This window comes from Fundulus heteroclitus, chromosome 8 (assembly GCF_011125445.2).
Source record: "Fundulus heteroclitus isolate FHET01 chromosome 8, MU-UCD_Fhet_4.1, whole genome shotgun sequence".
NCBI classification, from domain to species: Eukaryota; Metazoa; Chordata; class Actinopteri; order Cyprinodontiformes; family Fundulidae; genus Fundulus; species Fundulus heteroclitus.
In genome coordinates, this window is record NC_046368.1 from 29,267,515 (window position 1) to 29,295,384 (window position 27,870).

At 42.9% G+C, this 27,870-nt stretch overlaps 1 protein-coding gene across 1 annotated transcript; it reads left to right on the forward strand.

Annotated features, from left to right (window-relative positions):
* Positions 1 to 577: 577 nt before the first annotated feature.
* dmtn (dematin actin binding protein) lies at positions 578 to 25,389 on the forward strand. The gene is made up of 16 exons (XM_012869632.3): positions 578 to 1,024; positions 7,197 to 7,244; positions 7,664 to 7,744; positions 8,177 to 8,320; positions 8,540 to 8,584; positions 10,833 to 10,941; positions 12,454 to 12,498; positions 12,577 to 12,711; positions 12,790 to 12,890; positions 15,072 to 15,177; positions 15,261 to 15,310; positions 15,413 to 15,458; positions 17,987 to 17,994; positions 19,826 to 19,891; positions 22,115 to 22,195; positions 22,365 to 25,389. The coding sequence occupies exons 2-16, from the start codon at positions 7,236 to 7,238 to the stop codon at positions 22,476 to 22,478; spliced, it is 1,140 nt and encodes a 379-aa protein (XP_012725086.2). The 5' UTR covers positions 578 to 1,024; positions 7,197 to 7,235; the 3' UTR covers positions 22,479 to 25,389.
* The last annotated feature ends 2,481 nt before the right edge of the window (positions 25,390 to 27,870 follow it).

The window sequence follows — 27,870 nt, forward strand, 5'->3', positions numbered from 1 at the left end:
TGGGGTGACCAAAATGTTCTCCGTGACCTGTCCACGGGTTTGTCTTTATGATGCTGTTTGTTCTCTAATGTTCTCTAACAAACCTCTGAGACCAGAAACAGACCAGCTGCACGTATACTGGCTAAATCACACACAGAAGAACAGTATAGGCTACTTTTATTCGGATGCATGCTAGATCTTTGAAGTATTCTTCCTTCCTCTAATTGTGCTAGTTTGTGTTGGCCAATCACATCAAGGTTCAGTCTTTGGAAAAAAGTCAAGAAATATAAATATATAAATAAAGGACCAATCCAGGCTAGGTTTGACTAGTCAGAGCGTTTTGGATTGAGAAACAGAGATGATCCAGATTCATTAATAGTAAACTAATTATCACGTTTTAATTTAGTGCAAACCAAAGCTGTGCAGACATACCTTATGGCGCTAACATGTACAAAGCACATTTAAAACAACATAAAACAGTTATCTCCAACAACCAGCTCACTAATCCTATACAAGAGGGTGTCATTGTCGATGCAATGTTAAGTCTGGGTTGTATTTGTTCTCTCTCCTTTATGTTGGGAATAGTTGTTTTCGTTGTTAAATGCTGTTTTGCTATGTCTATCTTTCGGATCTGGCGCAGTGCGCGTTAGGAGGCCGATAAGAGCCGCGCTGCCTGCCGGGGCCATTATTCTCCGAACCGGACAGACCCAGCGGGCCCGCCGGGTCTTCCCACGCGGCAGGTCCGGTCTCAGGACATCCCGCGCTGGGACAGCAGCCTCGTGACGTAAACATGTCAGTGTTGTGAACGGTGAGCGCGCGCGACTCGAGCTGCAGGAGGACGGAGCGCGCGCCCGCTGGGGGCATTGCCGCTTGTTCTCTTCCCCCCCCCCCCTCAGCGCGGAGTGGACCGACCCACGGAGCAACAGGAAGGCAGCGTCCTCCTCCTCCTCCTCCTCCTCCTCCTCCTCCTGGCCCTTCATCGCTCGGAGCGACTCGGCTCCTCTGCTGGATGTTTTCGCTCTGAGCTCCGGACCGCTGTTTGCAGGTAGGACCATCTTCAGCCTCCTCTCGGGCTGTTTTCTCCTCAGCCCCACCTCCTCTCCTCTCCTCTCCTCTCCTCTCCTCTCCTCTCCTCTCCTCTCCTCTCCTCTTCTGTCCTGTCTGTCTGTCTCCTCCATTCTCGCATCCCGCACATGACCCACAGCAGATCCTCCGCTCGTCTCATATTTACTGTCGTTTGTCGCCGCGAAAGAAAAAAAAAAACGGGGATTGTTTGCGCGTTCAGGTGATGGAGGGAGGCCTCATCGCCGCGGGTCCTTCTCTGGCTCAGAGATGGAGCATGTCGGCTTTATGGAACAGGACCGACCCTTTGCACCATCAGAATGATTCCCAGCGCTGGCTTAGCTGTTCAGAGGAGAAGAGAAGGCCTTTTGTTTGGTGAGAGAACCTCACCAGGAGATGTTCCTCCTGCAGCCAGAACCCAGCCCCGACCTGAGGATGGTTCAGGCGCCGCGATCCCGTCCTGGTGGAGGTCTGTGTCCCTCCTCCAGGACGCCACATGGGCCCAGTTCAGACCTGCTGTCACATCTGACACAAATCTGATATTTCACAGACCATCACTGTTAATATTTGCTGCCTCGTGTCCACATGGGTCTGCTTTTTTTATTTCCACATGGCGGAAAGTTCAGAGGAATTAAAATAACACAAATAAAGGGGATAATTATGTTGTTAAGGTGGTAAAACACTTTTTTTTTTTTCATTCAAAAATGTTAAAGTTGATGTAAAAAAAAAAACTGAATAGGGAGCAAAATTAGACATGGAGGCTGCAAATCTTCTGAGAGATGGCCGTCTGCTAGATCCTTTCCTCTCTATTAGAGAGATAGACCCAGGAATCTTTCTATGAGCATGTAATAGTCTCCTAGCATCTGCTGTTAAAATATCACACACAAAAAAGTCCAGTGTTATGTTAAAAACTGTGTAAAAGAATGGGCAACGTTATTTGTTAAACAGGAACAATTCAAGAGGTAGTTTGAGCAATTAGTGTGGTTCTAAAAGTAGGATTTAAATTGGTTTTGCCCGAGGTGTTTTTCCTTGGGTTAAACTAAGAATCTTGTTTTAGTCAAATTAGAAGTAAAAAAACATAAATTTTCCTCCCGGGGCGCAGCTTTTTAAATGTCAGTATCTCCCTTAAGCTGCGATAACAATGAAACGTGTAAAGATATCACAACAGAGGGCTTTGGTCGGATGGTTTCATTTGATGATTTCACTCAGCTTAGTCAGTGTGCATGGATGGAGCGTGGCGTCCTTGAGCCCCCCACCCCCAGTGATGATGTGGGAAACATCCTTCCTGTCGGATTTTGTACATTCAGCCGATCTCTCGTAAAGTGTGTGTCCCATTATGGACCACACACCACTGAGCTGAGCTCCATCAGGGGCTTTCTGCCAGCTAAAAGCTCTCAGTGATAAGACTATTGGCCTTCCAGACACTCAGACGGTAGCCGTTTAGATCACTGTCAGACCCCCCCCCCCCCCACTCCCTCCGCGCCTCACACACACACACACACACACACACACGCACACACTTGAAACAATAGCTCCACAAGTACAGACGAGGAAATTAAAAGAAGTTGTAAGGTAACAGCGTCAAACATTCACAGATAAAGTGCTATTCAAGGAAGAAAGTAACCATGACGTAAAGCGAAACAACACATACCTCTACTCTATAGGCAAAAAAACTAATCTAAATACACCAAGTAACAACAAAGGACAGAACGTAGCCATGAAGTCAAATAAAACAAACACAGAATGCACAAAGGAACCGCTTTGGGTCAGTTCTCCGCGCCACCCATTCATCTCCCCCATACACTCAAAGTAGAATGGTTTATTTTCCTTTTTACAAGGGACAACAACAGACACAAAGTAGCCAAAGGGTAAAACAAAAGTACAAAAGATACACACAGAGTACAAAGTGAAACAGAACTAAACACAAAGTAAAAGTTACCAACAACAAAGAGCAGAAAATAACTTGAGATTTTACACGTATGCAGAGACATAAAATCTTTAATGAGAAGCGTTTAACCACAAAGACACACAAAAAGTACTGGGGAGGCAAATACATAACTGGGTCCAATAGTAAGTTCCAGAGACCAAAAGGTTGTCGAACAAAACAAGGCTAAGAACCACCACACCGGCCACAAAACGGGGTACAAGGTGACTCCAGGAAGATGCAAAACAGCAAGGATGGAGTGTTCGTCAAAGATGCTTGGAGACGCGACGTTCAGACACGCACAAGCTCATTGGTTTCACTGTTTCCACTTTATATGCTAAGCTGAGCTAGCATTGAGGGTCTAGTTTCATTCCAGCGGTCGGTTCAGGTCCTCATGGTCCTGCCTGAGTTAGATGGCTGAACTACTTCCTCAGCACCAATTGTTGCAGAGACCTGAAAATGAAGCACACCTTTGTTTCTTTCTTCTGGCTAAGAAACACATTGAATGGAGCTCTTACTCCTATACTAGTACGGCATTTGAACACAGAGGTGCTCGTACGCTGTGACTTGGCATGTGGTGAGCAGCAGTGTCTGGTGAGAGCTGCCTCCCAGACTGTTCTGTCGGGTTCAAGTGAGGGCAGGCAGCCGTGGCTGATACGATGCCCGTTATAGGGCTAAGTAGGTGGCAAGTCCTGGTGGGAAATAAAAGAGGTTTGATGCTCATGGCTCTGTTCTGCTGTCCCTCTGGTGGGAGGAGTGTAACCACAGCAGTAACAGTTGAGGAGCGCCTGGGCGTTGGCCCGGCTGGAAGAGCTGATAAACAGGAGGGGAGGAGGGAGGCAGATGAAAAACAGCCGGTTCACAGGAAGTCTGGAGGAAGGTTCTCCTCCTCCTGCTGATGCATTAGAAGACAGGCAGTCATGTGGTAAAAATATAAGGTGTGTTTGCTCTTAGCCCCCCCCCCCCCCTCCTCACCCCAACACACAAACACACACACACACACACACACACCAAGTCATCAGCTGTCCCCAGAGGAAGCTCTGATAACAGCCCGCCCTGAAACTGACTCTATGGTGTCTCAGCCTCCTTGTCCTGTCATGTCCTCGTTCGCCTCAAGGGACGAGCCGTACGTACATCTGAGGGTGAGGGTTTGAAACCAGAGTGTTAGTTCTGTGACAAAACATACACAGTCAGCAGGTATGGAGCATCCATTGCTGCTGCTGAACAGAGCATTTAGGAGTGACCAGAGGAAATATTCTCCCATCACAGATGCAGTCAAACGTTTCAGTTCTCTTTAACTGTCAGAACATCACTTCAGTCTTATTTAGCAGACATTTTCAGGTTTGACAATGCTCCGTTTTGTAGTTTTTCTGTGGTACTGCTGGCAAAATCCCTTGGTACATGAGAGCAGCCACCATTCTTGAAATGAACAGCCCCTTGGGGCTAAGTTTTGGTTAATGCGTAATGTCATATTAACCGTCAAACATTTATTGGAAGTGACACTCATGAAATCTGATTCATATGCTGGCTTTTTGTGCATAGGAAAATGGGCTGCAATTATATAGCACTTTTCTAATCATACTGACCAGTGAAGAAAAGGTACAAGGTAGTAAAGAAAAGGTAGAAGGTAGTAAAGAGAACAGGTAAACCTGGCAAAACTCAACCAAACAAATCCCTAAAAATATAAATTAAATTTTTTCCAAACAAAATGTTTTGGTTATCTATTAGTTTTGTAAAAAAAAAAAAAAAAAAGGACCACACTGTTAAAGAAATATAACAAAATACCATATATGTGTACACACTAATCCACTTGCATCAGTTCTTGTGTCAGTATCCAGATCCATTCACACCTTCATGCCCAACTTCCTTAGCCATACATTTCCATTATGTGCCATCCTACTTCTTTGTGCCCCTAAACAAGCTTATTTCATACCCATGGATTATATAGTGTGGCCATATTATTTATTGTGATCATTTTGCCTTACAGTTGAGTTGACATACTAAGATTAATGGAAATGACTTAAACTGTTGGTCAAAGCAGACCCAAAAAGACTCAAACTGTACAGCCTGCATTGGAGTTTGGGTGGTGTGTGGCAGTGCATAGCGCTGATGGAGTACTTGTCAGCTACCACGCTACCTGTAACGCTAACAGTAGCGCAACCAGCTAGCTGCTAGCAGTTGTTGTTGGATGCAACATTTTTTCTCAATCATAAAACGCTGAAATCTGGGAAATTTTGGGGGACAGTCACCGTCTGGGACAATCTGTCCCCGGAAATCGGGGATGTCTGGTCACCCTACCTTACCAATGCTAGCAGCTAACATTCTCAGTTCATGCGACAAAAAAAAAGTGTAATTCTGGTGGCTCTTGGACGGCGCGTGGCTGACTGACGGGAGTGTGACGCCACCTCCTCTTCTACCAGTTGTGATGATGAGGTACAATAACAGCTGTTGTTGCCTGCAGCATTTTGCTCTCATTCATAAAACGCTAAAATAGGGGACATTTCTTGAGACAGCTTTAGCCGGGATAGGTCGTCCAAAACAGGAACTGTCCCCATAAATCAGGGACATCCAGAGGTGGGCAGTAATTAGTTAAATTTACTCAGTTACATTTACTTGAGTAACTTTTTGAACAAAATGTACTTTTAGGAGTAGTTTTACTGCACTGTACCTTTTACTTTTACTTGAGTCATATTATTACTCAAGTGCTTTGCTTTGCAATAAGCTCCGCTAACATGTAACTAGCCTCTGTTGCCTTTCCAGACACTTTCACACAATCCAACAAATGGACTTGCTGCCTCTGGTTCAAATCCCGCGTTCTTTTAAAGTAGGCCAAGTTTCTTTCAACATGAAATGGATGTTTGGTTTCCAAGTGCCTCTTCAGCCTGCTTGGAACCATGTTAGTATTAGCTAACTTCTCCCGACAGACGAAGCACTCGGGCTGAGTACAGTTAATGTCCCCTGCCCAACTGAAGCCATAAGTAAGATAACTTTCAAGATACTGTCTGCTGGCAGTTCTTGTCCTCTTTTCTTTCGGTGGTGGGTCGGTAGTCCCTGCACTGGTAGTTGGTGGTTTGCTCCGCACAAGAAAGCGCTCCATTTTGCCTCTTTGTTTTGTGTTTTAAGGTTGTCCGGCAGCCTTTGATGTCTCGCGGGCTTGTAATCTCAGCCTGGGCAACAGCGCGAACAGTGAAATATGGGGCTGTCTTTAAGTATAGAGTTTGCATTATGAAACAAGTGCATACAAAGTACTAATATAGTACATTAAAATTAATTATTTTGTATGGTTTTATATCACCATAAGATTATTACAAATGAATGGTCGTCACAAAATCCCACAGCACACCCGGACTTGCCTCACGGCACACCGTTTGGGAACCAATGTTCTACACTGTTCTAACATACTGTATATACATTAACTGCTGTATTGCTTTCAAGTTTAATATTGGGGAAAAAAAGATATAGAAAAGCGTTTAATCTGCATGAATTGGTTATTTTGTAACTATGTTGTTGTTTGGATATTTTTTATTTTATTTTTGCCTTTAATATACCAGGATTTGCACATCCCCTTATATTTTTGTCTGTTGGATAACATCATTTTAAAATATGAAATCATCAATTGTTATGGTTAGTCACTCAGTACTTGAATAGCCTTCTTACTGAATAAATTTTTACTCTTACTTGAGCAAATATTTGGCTGAGTAATTTTTAATTTTTAAAAATATGTTGAAGTACTGCTACTCTTACTTCAGTACAATCTTTGTCTACTCTATCCACCTCTGGGGACGTCTGGTCACTCTACGTGTCATGACTTCAGAAGTAGAAGCTGGACCACAGACAAGAACTCGGGAGCCGTATGATGAAATGAAAATGGATTTATTGAATGAAACAAATGACTCACAGAGAAAGACAGGGCACAACCACCCAGGAATCATGACATTATGAGTCAAAACATGTTTGGTGGTCCCTGCAGTTCTCAGATTTGGTGTTTGCGGTTGGCACAGAAATGTAACCTTTCTTATACCCTTTTTCTTTAACACTCCCCAAATTGTAAGGCACGTATTGATCATGAACAGTCCCTCCCACCGTCAGTAATACGTTTCCTACTCAGAATCGGGGTCCAGATGAGTCACTCCAAAACTCATTCAAGCTAAAATGTCAGGCTCTTGTGCAACATTGGTGTAACAGGGACTACATTCACTGACTCACTGTCTCTCCTCCTATGCTCCCTCAGCTGGTTTGAACTGAGCAAAAGGGAAGTCCTTCTACAGCCATGCAAAAGGTAATTAATTTGTTCTTGCATCATCAGTGATAGTGGCACTTTCTAAACATTGTTGAAGATATTGTCCTTCTTGAAATGCTGTCAAAGATGACCATCTCCAGATTAAAGTTTGTTTTCCTAACCTATTGTTTGTGTATCATGATCCACCTTGCAGGCTGGAATAAACAGCCTGAGAGGTCGTGCTTTTCTGCTTTTTGTATCTCCTCTGTCTTCATTAACCCTCAGTCGGCCGCGGCAGATGGCCGTTCACACTGATTCTGGTTCTACTGGAGGTTTCTTCCTGTTAAAAGGGAGTTTTCCTCTCCACCATTGCTTCATGCATGCTCAGTATGAGGGATTGCTGCAAAGCCATCAACAATGTAGACACATAAAATTGAATTGAACTAGTTTAAACTTAATGATTCCGATTATTCCCTTAGGTGGAGGGACGTGTCACTCCTGTCAACCTGCCATCTTCCAGGGGCCCAAGCGCTCCAGGGTCTCCTGCCACTGGCATAATGGTAAACACAACAGAAATATACTTCTTTAAGTTGGATGCCTTTGTAGGTGTTTTCTCTGTGTGCTGGAGTATTGTCTTAGTTATGTAACTTATAGGTAGAGTTGGCAATTCTTCTGGAAATGCAAGTAAGTCACTCAGGGGGATTGCGCGAAAAATATCTCCCAAATCCACTCTGGTCTTAATTCTTTCTACTGAGGTCTTCCTCTTCTTTTCATAAATATGAACGCGGTTGTGACTCTCAGCCATGTTCAAAGTCTATACGTTGAGAGCAGCGGCGCTAAAATGAAAGGCCAACACCGAAGCTAACCGCTAAGCTAACCACATACATAAACACCAGGAGTGCACATGCTCAAAGCTCAAAATCCCTCTTTTTACTATAACCCAATCCTCTTGCTGGCCCTGAACGGCACCATTTGTGTGTGTTTGTGTTTAGGCTCGTCTGAATGACCAGGTGGTGGGTTACAAAGACCTGGCGGCACTGCCCAGAGATAAGGCCATCCTACAGGTGGAGAGACCCGACCTAATGACCTACCAGCCTCACCTTAGCTTCTCACCACTTGACCCGCCACGCAGAGAGGTACTCACACACACACACACACACACACCCATTATATGTATAAAACACTTGTTCACTTAATTACTAAATTAAAATATAAGTGCGCCAGTAAAGGGATACATCTTCACCTTAAATGTACAAGAACCCCTAGGGTGCTTTATCCCTATAATGTTTGTACAGGTTTGGAGAATAAAGTCTCAATATGAGACTAATCAACTGGTTTTCTCTTTGTCCCTGCAGCGTTCTCTGTCCCCTCCTGCTATGTCTCCATCCATGTCTCCTGAGGTAGGATCTGTTACGGCTACTTAATGTGTACTAGACATATAATAAATGCATGCCACAGCTTCCAGTTATATAGTATTTATGTTGTATGCTCTAATGTGTTTACTTCAACTTGTGCATTAAATTTTAACTCTCATGTTAGGTTTTATATTCTTGCTGTCATCACCTACTGTTTTCTGCCTTGAGTAGTCAGTGGGTGACAGGCAGGTGTATCCTGCCTGTCACCCTGCCTGTACGCCCGCGTGAGAGTTTGCGTCAGGGACCACACATTCTGATGTCAAGCTTTTCTTAGATCACTTCTTCCAGTCCGTGGGCCAGAATCTGTAGGACGTTTCCTTAAGAAGTTTCGTATGAACTGTCAGGGGGCAACTTTCTTCCACCGGGATAAGTTACTATTCATAGTAGTGATCTCAAAACACCAATGTTCCCACGTTTTCACTTGCACATTAATAAGTTATTGCTGATAAAATATCTAAACTGTTGCGCTCCGGTCCAAGAGGTCACGTGATTCGATTTTTGCTGCTCAGCCAATCAGTTCGCTGTATTGTCAGCTGAGCGCGTTTAACCACTTCATCATGGCTGCGCCCGTCAAGGGCTGTAAACATTTGTTTCCAGATGAAGAAAGCCCAATAATAGCATTTTCTGGTGCCAGTTGGCAAAGATCTTTATGACAAGGAAAAAGAAATAGCCCAGACCATCCATCATTCATTTTCTAACATGCTTATCCCTTCTGGAATTGCGAGGGGTGCCAGTGTCTATCTCCAGTTGTCAATGAGCGAGAGGCGGGGTATAACCTGGACAGGTCGCCAGTCTATCACAGGGCAGAAATAGCCCAGACTTTTGCCCAATTTACTGTGATATCACCGAGACCTGCTGCGCTAGGATAGCACACGTGCCAAACGACTTATCCACGCCAGAATTTTATTCCCGTGCATCTATTGGGCTATGGGCTGGTTTTGCATGTACGCCACCTTCATAAATGAGACCCCAGATCTTTTCCTTTATTTTAAATTATTTCTCTTAGTTTAACCACATTTTCTCTGAAGGTAGGTTTTATTTTACCTGACTCCGCCAGATAGATTTGCTCCGCATATCCATCTGGAAACCTTCCGTTGAAATAATTTTGGGAAGGGGCGAAAATACTGGTTAGCTGATTGGCCTATGTTGGTGATAGACGGGCCAAATAAACCAATCAGATTCCTCGTCGCTCTGTTACGAGCGACGACGAAAACACAACCACAAACCAAGCTACTCTTGCTGCTGCAGGTAAAGGCTCGTTAGCTCAGCAAAGAAATACTCTGTAATTCCGATAAAACTTGCTCGATAGCCGCGCCAATATCAACTGACCTTCGTCAGCTGAAGCCGCCATGTTCTTTAGACTGAACTGTCGCTCCTCGTTGCGTCACACCTCAACCTGCCTCAAAGCCAACGCTGATTGGATGTTCGTTTGGTGAACGGCTCCAAATTTTCTTTAACGGAGAGTAGCCAGACTGATCTGCGAGTGAAACCTTGAAAGCTCGCGAGATCAGGATGGTCTCACAAGGCTAGGTTTTATTATTGTACGATAGAAAATAGTTGTTTGGTAGAAATCAGCTTTGAGCCGTCTTGGTCACTTTGTGTTGTTTCACACAGCATATGACCCACTGGAAACCCATCTGATACGTCCCACGCCTCGCTTGAAGGTCTCGCCCTCAGCTGTTTGTAAAGATGGTCATTTCACTTAATTGGATTTTTCATCACATTCTTCACCATCAATTGCTACTTTGTGTTTCTCGGAGAGGTCCAAATGTGACATTGATCTTGCAGTTTGCTTGCAGGGCCTGAGAACAGAAGGAGTCTCTGTTGAAACCTTGCTAATGCTTTCCGTCAGTGGAACTTCTTTGTCAGTCCACAGTTGATGCAATGTCTGTAGCAGCACTTTTATTTTGGAGCAGAGCAGAATTCTCGCAGTGACATGTTGAGGTTTGCACAAGGGTTTTGAAAGGGTACTGCCACAAACGATCCGTGTTGAAAAGGAGAAACTGTTGAATTTTGTTTTTTTTCTCCCCCAACGCATTACATTTCCCATCAGTGAAAACACTCTGACGGACATGTTAATGGGTTGTGCACTTTAAGGACGTCTTAAGTACTGTAGAACCATCCCAGCCCATTCACAGTTGCGTCTGTCTAAAGCTGCTGATAGATCAATCTGTTGTTCAATCTGTTGGACTGAACTCTGCATCAGCTCACCAGACTCCTGTTTCCTGACCAGGTGAAAGGTCGCAGAGCAGAGAGCGACGGCGGGTCACCTGGAGGATCCACGCTGCAGCTGCAGGCGGGACGCAAGATCAGCACCAGCATGCAGCATTTCCACCGACCAGGTGATTGACGCACACACGTTTCGTGTGTTTTGGTTGGGTTGGTCAAAAACATAATAATGTATTGGAGCCCACTCTATATTACATATTACGTAAGTTGCAGCGAAACCTCAGTGGATCTGACAGGAAGGAGCACTATGAATGAAAGCAACCTGATATGACTGCTATAACATCTATGGGTTAGTCGTTGGTTTCAGCAACCCAGTGAACTTGAGAACCAGTAACAGTGAGTGGTCCAAAAGTTTTGCATTCATCCAAGCAAAATATATCAAGCTGATAAAACGGAAGTTTTTAGTTTGGAAAGGAAACCATCATAAGACTATGGAAGAATGCCAAATAAATTTTTGTTTGTTATTCATCACGTGACCAGATTTACCGGTCGATCTACGTTCCTACCCTCATCTATGGTCACGAGCTTTGGGTCGTGACCGAAAGAACGAGATCCCGGATACAAGCGGCTGAAATGAGTTTTCTCCGTAGTGTGTCTGGGCTCTCCCTTAGAGATAGGGTGAGGAGCTCAGTCATCCGGGGAGGACTCAGAGTAGAGCCTCTGCTCCTCCACATAGAGAGGAGCCAGTTGAGGTGGCTCGGGCATCTGGTCAGGATGCCTCCTGGACGCCTCCCTGGTGAGATGTTCCGGGCACGTCCCACCGGGAGGAGACCCAGGGGAAGACCCAGAACACGCTGGAGGGACTATGTCTCCCGGCTGGCCTGGGAACGCCTTGGGATTCCTCCTGAGGAGCTGGCCCAAGTGGCCGGGGAGAGGGACGTCTGGGCCTCCCTACTGAAGCTGCTACCCCCGCGACCCGACCCCGGATAAGAGGAAGAAGACGGATTGATGGATGGATGGATGGATGGATGGATATATATTCATCACGTTCTTTTATTAAGTAAAAGAATTACTTAGAACGGGCCTGAAGAACAAAATCATTTTACAAACCTCAACTCAATATTTTTTTCTCTTTTACAAACACATTTCTATTTAATCCAATATCAACTGACCTTCTTGTTTTATTTTATATAATCTATTGATTAATTAGCATGTTTCGTTTGTAACAAGTATTCTTGGTGTCAATAATTACAAGGAAACACAATTATAAAACAGCTGTTGGTCATTTCACCCCTTCACCATTTCCCTTTTATTATTATATTATATATTTAAACATACTTTTCATTTACTTAGTATGAGCATGCAGTTCCTTTGCCACCCACCGTGGGGTGCTGCAGCAGCCTTGCTACAGTGAACCTAGCCCAAGTTAAACAATAAGCAAAGCTGCAGAAAAATTAAATTGCTTTTATCTAGACGCAGAGCAATAAATGAAATGCATGTCCTATGAGCTGAATTACTGTAACAGTTTAATGTTTTCAGTATTACCCAAGGTACAATTCTTACCGACTTGGCTATGGTGTTGATTAAACGTTCCTGTGACAGAGAACAAAAATGACAAGGCTTCTAATGACAGAAGCTGTTCAGTAAGTCTGTTTTCTTATGCTAAAGTTGTGTCACTTTTCCAGATAACGGCACCAACATCTACAGGAAGCCTCCCATCTACAAACAGGGTGAGCTCTTGTTTCTCTCCGTCTCTTTCCTAAGAAGCCGCTGTCGTCACTCAGCTGCTTCTCCTCGTCGCTCCGCAGACCTTCAAACACACTCGGAGGGCAGCGGGGTCATCCAGTCTGCCAAGTTTCCTGCCGCCCAGCCTCCAGACCCCAACCAGCCCTCCAAGATTGAGACGGAGTACTGGCCCTGCCCGCCTTCACTGGCTGCCATGGGTAACGCACACGCTCATCATTCCTGCTGTGAACCCTCAGATGGCCAGCAGCGTTAACGTCTAGGCTGACATTTCGCAGAGATCGAGTGGAGGAAGAAGAAGCTTCAGGAAGAAGATGAGTTTGAAGATCTGACAGAAGAAGACCAGCTGCCGCAGGAGCAGGAGCTGGAGCTGGAGAAGGTTTGGGATCCCACACCATGCTGACCCCTGTTATGTCCGCTCTGACCCAGTCAACTTGTAGCCCAGTTTGAATTGATGCACTGGAGCCACTTCTTATCTCCCAGTGTGGAATCAATGCAGAGCAAACAACAATTTAATAAAATGGCAGGTTCAAAACTTTTATTGTGGAATTTTCCCGATCATAAATACAGTGCCATGGAAAAGGATTTGCCGCCCAGCAAGTTTCCTGTTTTGGCTCTTTTGCTGCACATATTTATTCCCACTGGTCATGTTCCGATTCATGGCAAGCAGAATGGTGCTCTAGCTGCCTTAGTTATGCCAAACATTTATTTTACCAAGTGATGCTTTATACCTAGAAATCCTCTCTTGATGCCCGACCCATGATGATTTATTTCTTTGCTGTTAGGGTATTGGGAACAAACTAATGTCAAGCATGACAGAGGGAATGGGGAAGACAGAGTAAGAGAAACAGAGAAAGGACAGAGAAACAAAGAAAACACAGATAAAAATGACAAAACCCAACAACCAGCTGCTAAAAAAGAAAATCCTGTTATGGCCACCATGGGGAAAGTAGGGAAAGACAACCATGAACACCTGCAAAGAGACAAAACTAACAGAAAAAGACACCAGCATCAAGGATGTGATATTGTGCGGCTTTAAATTAAATAGTTTAAAATATGCCTATTTTGTTTACTCGAGATATCTCTGAGTAATGCTAAACTATGATGATCTGAAATCATTGAGGTTTGACAAAAAAATTAAATTAAACAATGAGTGTAACAGGGTCCTACCAGCGCAATGCTTGACTCTTGACAAGCAATAGCTCTTATAGTTCCTTACATCTAAAATCCTCATCTTGAATATACGTCCTGTCATTGTGGCCGGATCTTGTCTTGCAAACCATAAAATGTCGCGGGTTTAGCTATATTTCTGACCCACATGCAGAAGCGCTCAGGGGACAATGAAAAATTTATTTACAAACAGGTGTCTGTTAAGTACTGGATGCAGGAAGGGTTTCAGTGTTTAGGGATAGCATACTCCACCAGGGAGAGTAAGATGTCCAGGAGGAAACCTAAAGCAGAGGCCAGGGTTAGTATCTCAAATAGAGAGAAAAAAGGAAAACGGAAAGGTAATTCAAGAATAAAAACACATTTGTTCAGGACTACCTTCGACTGTTCTAGTTAAACTGTTTTACTGAAACATCATTAGTTCAACGTTGTAGTCCAACTGTTTTTAGCATTTACTTTGGTCTCCATTTTCCCATGTTTTATTTTGTTTCATTTTTTCTACGTTTTATTCCAACATGCTTTTATACTGTTTTTATTTTCCTGTATTTTAATCATGTAAAGCACTTTGCATTATCTTTGTACTGAAATGTGCTATATAAATAAATTTGCCTGGCATCCAATGACCAGCAGCCAACTCCTCTTGAGCTCTTCTGATGAGCTCAAGAGAAGTTGCAGGTCCGTAGATCTCAAGGCTTAGCTCCGCCCACCAAGTGAGCCTCTAAGTGAGCCACCACTGGGGTCTTGATTCTCACTGGAGGCGTCAACACCGGTGTTGCAGAGCATGTGGGAAACGCTCTTAAAGAACATTACTCAAGGAAAATCAAAGAAATGTACACGGCAGATGGTTCTTGAAGGGGTCCATTTTGGATCCGGTGTTTCTGTCTTGGTCTGCACCATCTAAGCTCATGTTGATATTAAACTCTTTGCACTGAAACCTGGCCTATTGGCAGTTGGTTTTTCCTGCATACCAATGATCCCAATCACACATCAAAACTAGTTTTTGCCGGTGGATAAAACAGTCTAACATTAAACTCGAGGAATTTCCCCCAATTCAATCTTTATGTACAATCTTGGTCCCTGCCAGGAAATCAACCAGTTTAAATGAAATCGAGAACCCAGCTAGAAATATGTCTGAAATGTGCTAAGGGATAAAACCCACAATGAATTAAAACTTTTGCCTCAAACTATTTGACATGTCTGTTTTATAACTATTCCACCCTGGAAAACAGTGGCTCAGACGCTTCAACAAGAGTCTAAATTAACATGCCAGGCCTATAATTGGTGTATGTAAACATCTGACCAGCGCTGTTAAGGGTCCACATCTTTGATTAAGTGTTTTCTCCCTGCTCATACTCAACCATTCAACAGGTTAGCGTTTGTGTGCCTCTTTCAGATCAAGTCTAACCTGGGCCGTCTGATCCTGAAGGAGGAGAAGGAGAAAGGTGTTCCCATCCGCAGGAAGACACAATCTCTGCCGGACAGAACGCACATGCACAGCAGTGAGTCCGTCTGTGGTCTCACGTGTCTCAGCTTCAGCTGAAGGACCGCTCAGACATCACTCACTTCCCTTTCCCATCCGCAGGTTTGTCAGCTAGTGCAACAAAGTCGCCTTCACGCGCACCCCTGACCAGAGTAAGTTCTGCCGCTCACCTTCACGGATAAGGAGGCAGGCTAGATTTCTGCCACCATGTGCGCACCAGTTCTCCTGAATGCGTCCTGTTTTGTTGCTTTTAGATGCAGTCAGCGGAGTTTTCCACAGACGGAGATAAAGGACGGCCAGGTGGGAGTCATCACTTTTATACCAAGTGCAAACGTCTATACAAATGCGCTGCTGAAATCGATTAAAAGAACACTTTTTGATCAGAATACGATATCAAGTCAGTTAAACCTCTGGTATATTGATGAGGTCAAGGCAGGTAGAGGGGGTTGGTAATCAGTGTCGGCTGTTCTGGTGTAAATGAAGTTAACAGCAGCTGGACCTCGGGAGTTGGAGCTAGGAGGTGGGAATGGCTTAACACCCGAGTGAATCCAGTTCACTCTGGACGGAGAAGCCGGGATTCCAATATGGCTACGGCCAGGAGAGCTGTTGTGTTGGTCGTAGCACCTCTTATAAACGTCCTTTAAAGCTGTACTTTCCACATTCAAACACCACCGTTCATTTCTCCGGTTCACTGTTGCAGCCGCTACATGAAACACTGGTTTTAGAGGCACTCTTACCGCTGTGTCTTGTAAATTAAACATGTTTTCATTATAGCTTAGCGTTGATGATGCAAGGAGCTGCCATATTGGATCCAAACATTGGCCTTAAAACATTTCTGAGTTTCTGAGCGGGAAGTTCGGCTTTAGGGGTGTGTTTCCAGTTGATTGTTCCGACTCGGAAGTAACAATTTCCGACTTCTGACTGAAAGTGAAACGCAGCATGTGACGATGCCAAAAAACAGCAACGGTTCTGCAGGTGGAAGTCACAGACATTTCTTCGCTACTCATTTTGTTTTGACGGCTTTTCAGTCGTTAAGCATTTGACCTGGGTCAGACTCACTACTGGTTGCATGAGGTGATATCTGGACCCTACAGAGGTTGGACAGGCAGTCAATCTCCACCAGGATGGTACGTCAACATGTGCCATTACCAGAGGGTTTGCTTGGTCTCCCAGGACATTCTCAAGGGAATGAAGGAGACAGTCAGAGAAGCTGTGCACATGGGGGTCATACAAACTACTGGGGACCATTTGGAGTTGCTGCACTGACATTTCAACATATTGGACCTGCCTGCAGAATCAGTTTTTTAGTTTGGCTTTCTCTGTGACCTCGCATTAAACCCTCCTTGGGTTGATCATTTTCATCAAATGATGTGGCATCCGTTTGTTCTTTACATGTTACCCATTCCTTATCTGTTAGTGTGGATGTCCAGGAGGAGAAAAAAAGACGTCTGTCTGTCAATATAGATATAAATATAGATATATTTGTTAGGGAGGAAAATTGATCTAACAGCTGGCAGTTTAAAATCTGCAGCCTGTTTCCTCACATCAGTCAGCTGCAGGAAGATGAAATACATGAACACTAAACCAGATTAAGGGTCTAACAGCACTTAGATGTTGGTATCAACTGTGACATAAAAACTTATCTTACATTACTATGAGGAGAAATCTTGAATCTACAGAAAATGTTTTGATTTTATTTCCCTGAGTTTCCAACCTACAGAGCCTCACCACAGTACTTCACATTTCATCACATTATAGCCACAAACCTTGATGGGTTACATCAGACGTTTTTCTGGGACAGACAAACACAAAGTTTTTTGTTGAGAGGTTGACGCTGGTTTATGCAAGGCTTCCACAATTCTTTACAACTAACAATCTGAAAAGTGTGGTGTGCGTTTATACTCAGGTTAATTTAGGTCTGGACTTTGACTAGGCCATCCTAACATGTGGATATGCTTTGATCTAAACCATCCCATCATAGCCCTGGCTGTATGTTGTTAACCTGCTGGAAGGTGACCCTCAGTCCAGATCTCAAGTATTTTGCAACCTGTAGCAGATTTTCTTCTGCACTTTGCTCAATCATTTGTGTTTAGGGCTGGGCGATATGGCCTTAAATCAATTCCACGATATATTCAATGGTTCTCCTTAACAATAAATGGACCATAACACTAACTCAGTGGTGATTGAGACTACCTCATCTAACCTTGTGGAAATAGAAGATAGGTCTCACAGAATCTAAAGCTCAGATATTAATTCATTGCACATTTAAACATGCAAACGTGATGAAGTTATTTCCCAAGTTATTGTGTTGGAAAACATAAAATACTGCAGGTCACAGGCTATGCATTGCTGCCACGTCATATAAGTCTTGTTATGCCAAATAGTTGTCCTGTCAACAGATTCTCCCACCTGAGCAGGGGATCTGCGCTGCTCATCCAGAGTTATCATGGGCCTCCTTGCTTTAGATGGACTCTGTTTACTAATTCAATGACTTCTGAAGCCAATTGGTTGCACTGGATTTTATCTAGGGGTTTCAGAGCAAAGGTAGTAAGGTCTGTGAAGCACATCTGGTTTCCCTTTCCCTGGTTTCACAGCGCTGCACCGCTGTGTGTCGGTCTGTCTCATTAGATCCCGATAAACGACAAGATTGTAGATTGTGGTTGCAATGTGGAGAAAAGTACAGGGCTGGGAATACTTTTTCAAGGCACCGTATTTAGGTAGCGACCGCACGCCATTGGGAGAGTAAACTCCCGTCTGTGTGGCCATGAGTTCCTTCCCTGTTCTCAACCTCTCTGTGTCTTTTCTTCTCATGTCCTCGTTTCTCGCAGCTGCTCAGGTAAGTCTGTGTTCAGGTGTGTGTGTTCAGGTGTGTGTGTGTGTGTGTGTGTGTGTGTGTGTGTTTGTGTGTGTTTGCATGTGCATGGCCACTTGACCCTCCCGCTGCTGAACCGCTGCACCAGTCTTTCCACCCCATGTTTCTGAATCCAGTTCTGAACCAGTTCTCATCCCTTTTAGAAGATATTTAACACACGGAGGAGGAAATGGCCCTAGACAGAATAGTGTAGTTCAAATAATCAGATTCTCCTCACATTTATTTTGTGTAAAAAGGACAATTTATTCCTTGCTTCAATTCATCTTTTCATCGCTATTTCTTTTTCTAAATTAATTAATTAATTTATTTACACTGTTATAATATCTCTGTATTTTTTTTTACTATTTTCTTTACATTTTTGTTAGATTTTATTTCTGGCTCTAATGCTCAAGAGAAAAACTTTAGTTGAAGTATGTTAACTTGTTTTTGTGCAGCAACGCAAACAACAATTCTTTCGATTTAAATTATGATCTCCAGACGATAAAACAAGCTAATTATCGAACCGTTTAGTTTACCGCACATTTGTTTTATTTGGATCTATTTGAAAAGCAGCTTATGTCTTTTTCTGTTTGACGGGAATTTGTGATGTTTTACTCTTATTGATCTCTGAAGCTTCAGTTCAGTGGCTTGTAAAGCAACAAATTACTGCTTAATTTGTCTGAAACAGGATTCCTTGTGTTGCTGGGAGAGGATGCATTAGCTGCGGTTTAATCTGTTTTGCATAAAGTACTCAGTCTTAAAAATGAAACGAACCATATTTCCCTCACGGACAGTTTTCCTGATCAGTTCCTGCACCTGTGGAGGGTCGATTATTCTAAATGTCTCCATGATGAAAAACTTACTCTACGTCTGTAGAAGTAAAGGATTCTTGTCATCCATCCATCCATCCATCCATCCATCCATCCATCCATCCATCCATCCATCCATCCATCCCAGTCTCCAGCTCATTCTGGGGCATCCCCATTCATTCGCCCATGCTACAGGGCCTTTATTGGCCAGGGTCTCCTCCTGGTAAGATTATTAGCAACACTTCGTCTGACTGATGCGGAGCAACAACTTCCCCACTCCAAGCTCCACCCAGCAGATGGAGCTCCTCACCTTCTGTGTAGATCACCCCAGGTCAGACACCATATGGAGGAAGCTCATTTTCGGCCACTTCACTTTTTGGCTCTGCCCTTTCTTAAGCAATGCAAACCAGAACAGAGCTTCCATTACAACAGAACAAGCATAAATTGGTTGTCCCGTCTTCTACCATCTGTCTTAAATGAGACGCCAAGATACTTGAAGTCTGTCCACCTGGTCCAGATCCTCACCCCAAGCCCAGAGGGAGGAGCTCAGCTTTGTCCGGTTGGGAACCATGGAACCAGCTTCCATTCCTGTTGCTTCACACTTGCTGAAAGTGGTGGTTTGAAGCCATCTGCAAAAAGGGTTCCACACCAGACGCCCTCCTCTCCGTGACTACACGCTGAGATCCTGTCCATGAACACAATAAGCAGCACAGGTGCTTGTCCCATTGATGTTGGTTGTTGTCGATCAAATTTGTGAACATGGTTCTCCTTAAACTCCTCATTTGTGTAAAACTGATGGGGGCGAGGGAACCCTTCATCTTAACAGGACAGGACTGTCAGAACTGAATCAGATGTGTTTGTGCCAAATGTCGATTCTAACACAGCTCCCAGTCTGCTCAATGGCAACCCAGCTTTCTCTGCCACGCTCTTTGTGTATCTCATATTTTAGCAGCTGTTGCACAGAGTGTCTGAAATGTGTGTGTGTGTGTGTATGTGTGTGTGTGTAGAACGGAGAGACCCGGAGAGAGCGCATGGATAGAGGGAACTCTCTTCCCAGCATCCTGGAGCAGAAGGTGAGATCTGCTGTAAAAGGCATGAGCTCCTGGGAGGAAAACAGACAAACGACTGTGGTCTATTTCCATTAAAAACGGATCTTAGAACTGATCTTAGTCATTTAAACTTGTCAAATCTCAAGTGATTGGAATCTAACCTGCAATCAGGAGAAATAACAGGAAATGAATCTGCGAGTGATTGGTGGAATGAAATTAAATAACTGAGAAGAGGAAAATGTAACATGTTACCTACAGAAGAATAGAATTTACTGTGCTTGTTTCCCGCGTTGAAAAACTGTTTGGCAAAAATAAGACATATTGCTCACTGTTAAATATGAGGCTCACTAGAATGAAACGCGCTGCCTTCGCAATTCTACGAGTTTCTCCTCCGTAGTTTGACTCCATGTCACACGTACCGCCGTCATGCTTCTGTCCACGCCTATGTTTTCGTTTGAGAAGACGGAGAAGAATCTACTTGTTTGTGCGTGCGCAGTGCGCGAGGTTGGGGGAAATCGGCTCGTAGACAATCGTAACTCCGCTTCAACAGCAGGAAACGCTCATGATCATTTCACGAGGGCCGACTGAATTTCAAACATGTTTGATTTTCATCCGACCGTCCGATTCCTGATGGGGAGGTGGTCGTGAGAGGCGAATCGGCCCTCGTTACTCCCTGTATGCTACACGACGCAGGAAGCATGATCAAGCTGAAACTCGGCACGATCCAAAACATTCTTGCAGGACTGAAGAATCGACCCAAAAAGGGCAAAAAGTCGTACAGTATGCCCGGCTTAAAGAGAATATACAACTCCTAAACAACCCCATAATAATTTTAAATTGGTTCCACTTTTAGTTGAAGAAATCAAACTGTTCTGTGCAACATGTCTGGGTGACGGGCTGAATGAGATAAGCTCAGCTGGGTTGGCTTCATAGAGCCAGCCCATAAGGTGCCTTGCCAAACATTTTGTCAGGTCACAACCAGCGAAGCGGAAGGAAAGTGAATGATGTTTATGTGAAAACTTCAAAACCGGGGTCTATATTTGTATTCAGATAATAATAATAATAATAATAATAATAATAATAATAATAATAATACATTTTATTTGTAATGCACTTTACATTTAAGAAAAATCTCAAAGTGCTACAGGTAAAATCATCATAGAAGGGTAAAATCAAAATTTAAAACTAAGCATCGCTTTAAAACACTTATGAATAAAATCAATAGCATAATTGTAAAATGTTAAAAGTCATATGTCCTGCTAAAAAGAAATGTTTTTAATCCTTTTTTAAAAAGGTAAACTTTTTAAAAAAGCAGCCGCTTTGTGGAAGGTGGTTCCACAAAGTCAATACTTTGTGGAACCACCTTTCACTGCTGCTAAAGAAGGAAATGTTCTGAGTCATGTCTCTACCAGCTTCACATGTCTATATACTGACATTTTTGCTCCTTCTTCTTTAAAAGGCTCAGTCAGATAGGGCAGGGAGTCTTTGTAAACAGCAATTTTCAAGCCTTGCCACAGATTGTAAATTAGATTTAGATCTGGGCGTTGACCGGCCCGTCCCAACACATGAATATTCCCAGTCTCAAGCCTTTTCCAGCCTCTAATAGGAGTTCTTCTGTATTTAGCTTCATCCATGCTCCCATCAATTCCGACCAGCTTCCCTGTCTCTGCTGAACCAAAGCATCTCACAGCATGATGCTGCTACCACCATGTTTCACAGTGAGGATAGTTCAGTTCAGGTCTCACCTCAGCAGACAACCTTATTCCACATGTTTGCAGTGTCTCTCACAGTGTCTTGTGAGAAACTGCAAACAAGCTTCTGAAGGCTATCTTTCAGGGATGGCATTCTACCTGCCACTCGTCTGTTATGGCCAGATTGGCCATAGTACAAAACTAATAATGTCTTAACAGACTTTCCCACCTTTTGCTGCTCCTCCAAAGACAGCAAAACCTTGTGGTCTCTGTGATTAATGCTCTCCCTGCCAGTCTTGCCACTTTTTTGATGTGTATTCACAAAAAAGTTGGTCAACCATGTATCCTATTCTTTCAAATCCACAATTATGCACTACGACGGGTTCTGCCAGATTAAATCCCGATAAAATAAATAAAGGCTTGTTGTTGAACCGTGACTAAACACGAGAAAGTTCAAAGGATATGAAGACTGTATTTTACTTGTGGTGTGTTTGTATTGTAAGTGTTTGGAAGGAATGGTAACGCCAGGGTTGTGAGTTCTTCTGTCTTTTTTCAGATCTATCCATATGAAGCCCTGATTGTAACCCACAGAGGGCGCTGTAAGTTGCCGCCAGGAGTCGATCGGACTCGGCTGGAGGTGAGTATCAGCCAAGTGACAAAGGAGATTGTTAGAACAACAATTAAACTGTAAAATTAGTCAAACACTCTTGTGTGAATAGAATCTTCTTTTCAAAAGAAATGGCACTCTGCTCATCAGAAATCTGTAAGCAGTGTAGTTAACTCTGGGCCTTCCTCTCTCCTGACAGAGGCATCTCTCCGTGGAGGAGTTCCAGCAGGTGTTCGGGATGCCCATTGCAGAGTTTGACCGCCTGTCATTATGGAGACGAAATGAACTGAAGAAAAAAGCCTCTCTTTTCTAACAGGAATCAACCTCATTCCCAACCAATACTTGATGAAGCCCCTCTCCAGTAAGGAGGAGGCAGAAAACAGGCCATATCTTCAGCTATCCAATCAGCAAATAAGCAGCAAGACCCATCTCCACCATACTACCAACCCATGTCCCTGGAAATGTGTGCTGCCCCCTCGTGGACCAGTACGTCTGATGATGACCAGTTCTGGTCAGATCTGACTAACCTTAACCAATGCTCTGACATATTACCAGTGCTGCACTTATAACCACCACTGCTTGCAAATCATCCCTGTCATTTATTCTCCACCGCCATCATCATCGTTAACGTGACATTTAGTCTCATAGCGTTACACCTCCAGAGGACAACATCTTGAACAGAGATCAGCCGTTATCTTTAGGATAAACTCAGGTTTTCCTGGTATCATGAAGCTGGTGCTAACCTGTGGGTTCAAAAGAGGCTGACTGCCCAGCAATAGGAGCTTCCTCCAGCGGTCCCTCCGTAAGTCACTGTAAAGTCTGTTAAAACACTTTCTTCTTCTGACATCTGGTTTAGATCCACACAAGATGGTATTTAAGTGTGTCTGTTTAGAGTTTAGAGTGTCTGTTTTATACAACTGGAGAAGCAGTTTAATGTCTTCCTGCAGATACTGTATCTTACTCTGCTGCTGTTACACTTTCTTATATGGCCATGCATGCTAGCATATCTCAAATCATGTTTTACGTGGGTCCAAAAGTGAAGAAATGGACATTAAGTCATTTCCTGTCTATAAAGTTAATGCATTGCCGCTGTTGGGTGTGTAGAATGTGCAGGGTGCTGCATTAGGACAGAGAATCAGAATATTGATAATAATAATCTTTATTCTCATTGCAATGTACATTCCAATGAAATTTGTTCTCTGCATTTAACCCAACCCCTTGGGGAGCAGTGGGCTACCACTGTGTGGTGCCTGGGGAGCAATCTTGGGTTAAGGGTCTTGCTCAGGGAGCCTGAGTGGCAGTCTGTGGGAGTTGAACCCAGAACCTATGGGACACTAGCGCAATACTCTAAGCATCAAAGCATATGGACACAATAAGTAAGTTAAATTTAGTGTGATGTAACAGTGTCATCGAGGGATAAAAATTTAATGTTCTATACACAGTTACATAGTATACTAACCACCTCAAGTAGGTGTAATATTTATTAGCTAAATAGTTCAGAAGGTAGGTTAGCATGACCTCCTGTTGGAGCCACTGCAAAGATTCTGCATAGTAAGGTGAGTAAGTCTTCAGTACAGACCGAGTGTCTGCATGGTGTAGCATGAGATCAAGTAAAATTATTATACAGATGGTTACAGAACTGCGTATGACTTATATAACTTTGAAATAAATGCAGTACATGGCGTATCAGGGCTGTGACTGCAATGCCATGAAATATTGTCCAAAAAGGTTGTGGCAAACTGATTAAAACTATGTGTTACCATTTTAGATGTATGGCGAGGTAATGCTGGAGCACTACTTAGTTCAAGCCACATTTTTTGATATGTCATTGAAACAATATGCAACAGTGTGGCAGATCAATTATTGATCGTAATCTCAGATGTGAACTTCTCATGTTTAACAGAATTTTGACACTGTGACCACTTAATTTATTTATTCTTCTTAAAATATCTTACGATGGTAGGATTCAGACTTTAGTTTATATTAATGATTATACATTTATACATAGCGTCCCAGATGTTGCTCAGATTCCTGCTCTGGTGGGGTTCACTGAGCCAGCTGCTCACTAAAGATATTTGAGATATCTGTATTACTTACAAACAGTCCTTAGGATGCTTACGCTGCTTTTGTTAGAATTTAGAAAGAAAGTAAGAACACTTTGATCTTCCAATGGAGAGCACTGCCAGGTCACCCATGCTCTACTGGACCTCTCAGTAATCTAAATGGATAATATTTTGATGTAGCCTGACATGGCACCGAAATGCAACCAGAACTATTTGGGGATTTTAACATACAGTTAGAAATGACCAAAGATTAGACCGTTTGATGAATTTTTACTAAGCTACAAAGACTGCTTAATGCCAAATAAACTGCTGGTAAAATCCTGAACAGGACCACTCTGACAGGCTTTTCGGCGTAAATAGTGTACTTTTACTTTGATATAACCTTAACTGTATTATTATTGCATGACCCTAAAGTTATTAATAAAGGAATTATTCTTTAGTGTTAGTCTAAACCTCAACTTTGGTTCTGTGTAGTTCACTTTAGACACATTAAAACAAGTTAGTCGTTTTTTGAAACTAAGAACGGAACAATTACTATCTCAGCTTCATTAAAGAGGAATTAATTTTTAACCTTAAGGAATAAAAATATTTATGGTTTCTAAGTATCTGTTGCGTAAAAGCTCCTTTGAGACGTACTAGAATGTACGGTTAAGAGGTTCTGGGGGAACGTATTTTTAGGGAGGACCGCAAATGTCCCTGAATGTTTAACAAATAGAAAGAAATAAAAAGCATCAAACCGTCCTAGAAACAACAAATAATGCAAGTCTGTTGCCCTAAAGTGAGTGTAGAGAGAACAACATGAAGTTTGTCAGACGAGGGATCATTCAAGGTCAGAGCCAATGTTCAGCCAACTTTTTAAAAACGCTGCCTTTTTAAGCTAATGTTAGCTGAGCGGGACTGTTCTGATGTCTTGCTCTTCATCCACACTGAGGTTGTTAAACTAGCTATTCACGATGGGTCAGAAGAGCCATGTTACTGAATTTGAAAAACACTAAAACTGAACAGTGAACCCTTTTCAAGAAATAATGCAGAACATTTTATCATTTAGTGGTTGCTACTATCAGTGCGTCGCTAGATTTGTTTTTTTTCTGCTGTCCAATCAAAAATATGCTTCATGTGTTGAGGTTCTGAGAATACCTACCGATAGGATAAACACAGCCAGAAATAAACACGTTTAATGCCTGTTTACTTGCTATTGGCGGGACAGAGAAGGGGTACCACTTCATTTATATGTAGGTGGTTGAAACAGTTTTCAAACACTGTTATACTGAAACCTACTGTTGGTTTGTTACGTAGCTGCTTTTTTTTTCTGACCCAAGCAAAAAAAACAGTGTCCATTTTGAAAAAGCTAAAAACAGTAGTCTGGGTGGAAATCATTTCAATCACAAAAATCTTTTTTTCCAATCCACTCATGAAAAAAATGTTAGAATCTTCATCAAAGAACATTTTCAAAATATTTCACAGCAACATTTTAAAAAAAAACATGGAAAACAAGATAACTCTTATTGTACACTGAGGGAAACAAATGACCACGAAATGAAGGATTCTAAATGGGACTTTGAGAATGACTAACCTACACATAACGCTGAGGTTTGAAAGGTCTATCAAATGAAATACAACCTGTTTGAAACATTTCTGCTAGTGGGTTGTAAGCACTGCTGTGCCTTGCAGCAAGAAGGTTCAATGTTCACTGGTACCTTTCTGCATGTAGTATTCATTCTACATGCATGTTTTCTCTGGGTACTCTGGCTTCCTCCTACAGTCCAACCTAAGTTAGGTTACCTGGTCTCTTTAAGTTGCCCTTAGGAGTGTGTGGGTCTATCCCTCTCTGTGACAAACTGGGATGCAGTACCAGCCCCACACATTGAGTGGGGATACAGAACGGATGGACGGACAGATGGTTCTGATAGTAAAACCTCCACTGACAGAGAAGCCTGTGGTTGCCCCTGTGGTCCACCAAACGGTGATCTAAGACATGTCTCTGAAAACACAGCGTTTATTGAGAAAAACATTGTGTCACAGCTTTAAAAACAGACATTCAGCCTGTTTGAACTCACATGAAACAGAGAGCAGCTTCATGGTACCAGCCCAATCTCATCCTGATTCAACTCTGACAGCTTTCTGCTCTATAACTTGAATGAGGGCTAACTGAAGAGATAACGCCTCATTCAGTAGCTGGTTGTGGTTTTATTTCTTGTGGGCAGCTTTATTTATAGATTGTGTTTTTACTGTGAACTGTTTTAGTTTGAGAATAGTTTTTTTTTTCAATGAGCACTGATGTTAGTACTCATCACTTTAACACTTTGAAGGAGCAGCTTTTGCTCATTAGGGTGTCACTGGTACCAGTTAAGGACACCTTTGTGTCCTTCATCCTCACAGTGCTCAGTTTGTGTCATATGACTCGAATAAATCTGTTCAACTGAAAACTCCTTGTGTTTGGTGTTCTTTCCTGCATTTTACAGTATTTTTTGTGTCCGGGTATTAGCTGAACTCCGCTCCGTTTGCCTAGGTGAGTTTTGTTCACCAGAACTGTCACAGAGGGTTTCTGGATTGTTATGTTTAATATTGTGGCATCACACTAATGTGTTTAAATATTTTTAGACAGTTTTACATTTCTAGAGGATGTTAAAAAAGATTTCATGATTTTCTGGAGCATTTATTTTCAGTTGTTTTTTACAGTGCACAAACTTATTCTCCACTTCTGGTCCAAATCCTTAAGCTAGTGGCTTTGTGAGCTTCTATTTCCCCCTGGCTGTCTTAATACTGCTTACAGGCTTTACTGTTGACCACTGGTCCAAAATTAAAATGCTCTGATCTGTGAGGCACATTCACTTTTTATTTCCTAGGCGGTGCCCTTTTGTCACCAAATTGTCGGTAGAAACTATTCCCAGAGAATGTTTGAATACCACTCTTTAAATATGGTTGTGTTCTTGGGCAGAATTGGAGCAAGTCTACTCCCAAGGTGAGAAGAAAATGATTCTCCCAAATCCACACTAGTCTTATCTCTTTCCACCGGAGCTTCCTTGTCTTCTCATAAACATGAACACGGTTTGCTTCTTGCAACTCTCATCTATGTTCAAAGTACATGGTGAGAGCAGCCGAGCTACACTGAATGGCTAACAACAAAGCTAACCTGATACATAAACACCAGAAGTGCACATGCGCAGCCAGCAAGAGAAAACTAACAAGGACCATGGACACACATTGGTGTTATGTGAGCACGTCAAAATGACTGACATGTGGGACAACCAATAGATAAGGTAATACCCCCGGAACACAGGGTGTGTGGGCAGGACTAATCCTCTGTAAAAACTGTGACCAATCACTGCCATTTGGACCGAACGACAGTGATTGGTCCAGTTTTTACAGGCCTGCAGCCTTTAGAGAGATCTAATTTTTTAACCTCCTTTTGCTGACTACATAATGGATTGACTACTGTCAGGATCGAAGGACCATTTCACCCAGTATAACAAAAAATGTTTCTGAACAAGATTACCAACTATAAATTTAACAACACGTCATCTCAAGGCAATTTACAAAATAAACTCAATTAAATCATCCAAAGGGTTAGTTAAAGTTTTCTAAGGGATGCCAGCAGATTACATGGAGTCATTGACTTGTAGCATTCACTCCTGGATGAGC

Coding starts and splice junctions, on each gene's coding strand:
- dmtn (XM_012869632.3), top strand. Junction 7,745..8,176: donor CTCCTGCCACTGGCATAATG/GTAAACACAACA, acceptor GTTTGTGTTTAG/GCTCGTCTGAATGACCAGGT. Junction 12,499..12,576: donor GCCTCCCATCTACAAACAGG/GTGAGCTCTTGT, acceptor GTCGCTCCGCAG/ACCTTCAAACACACTCGGAG.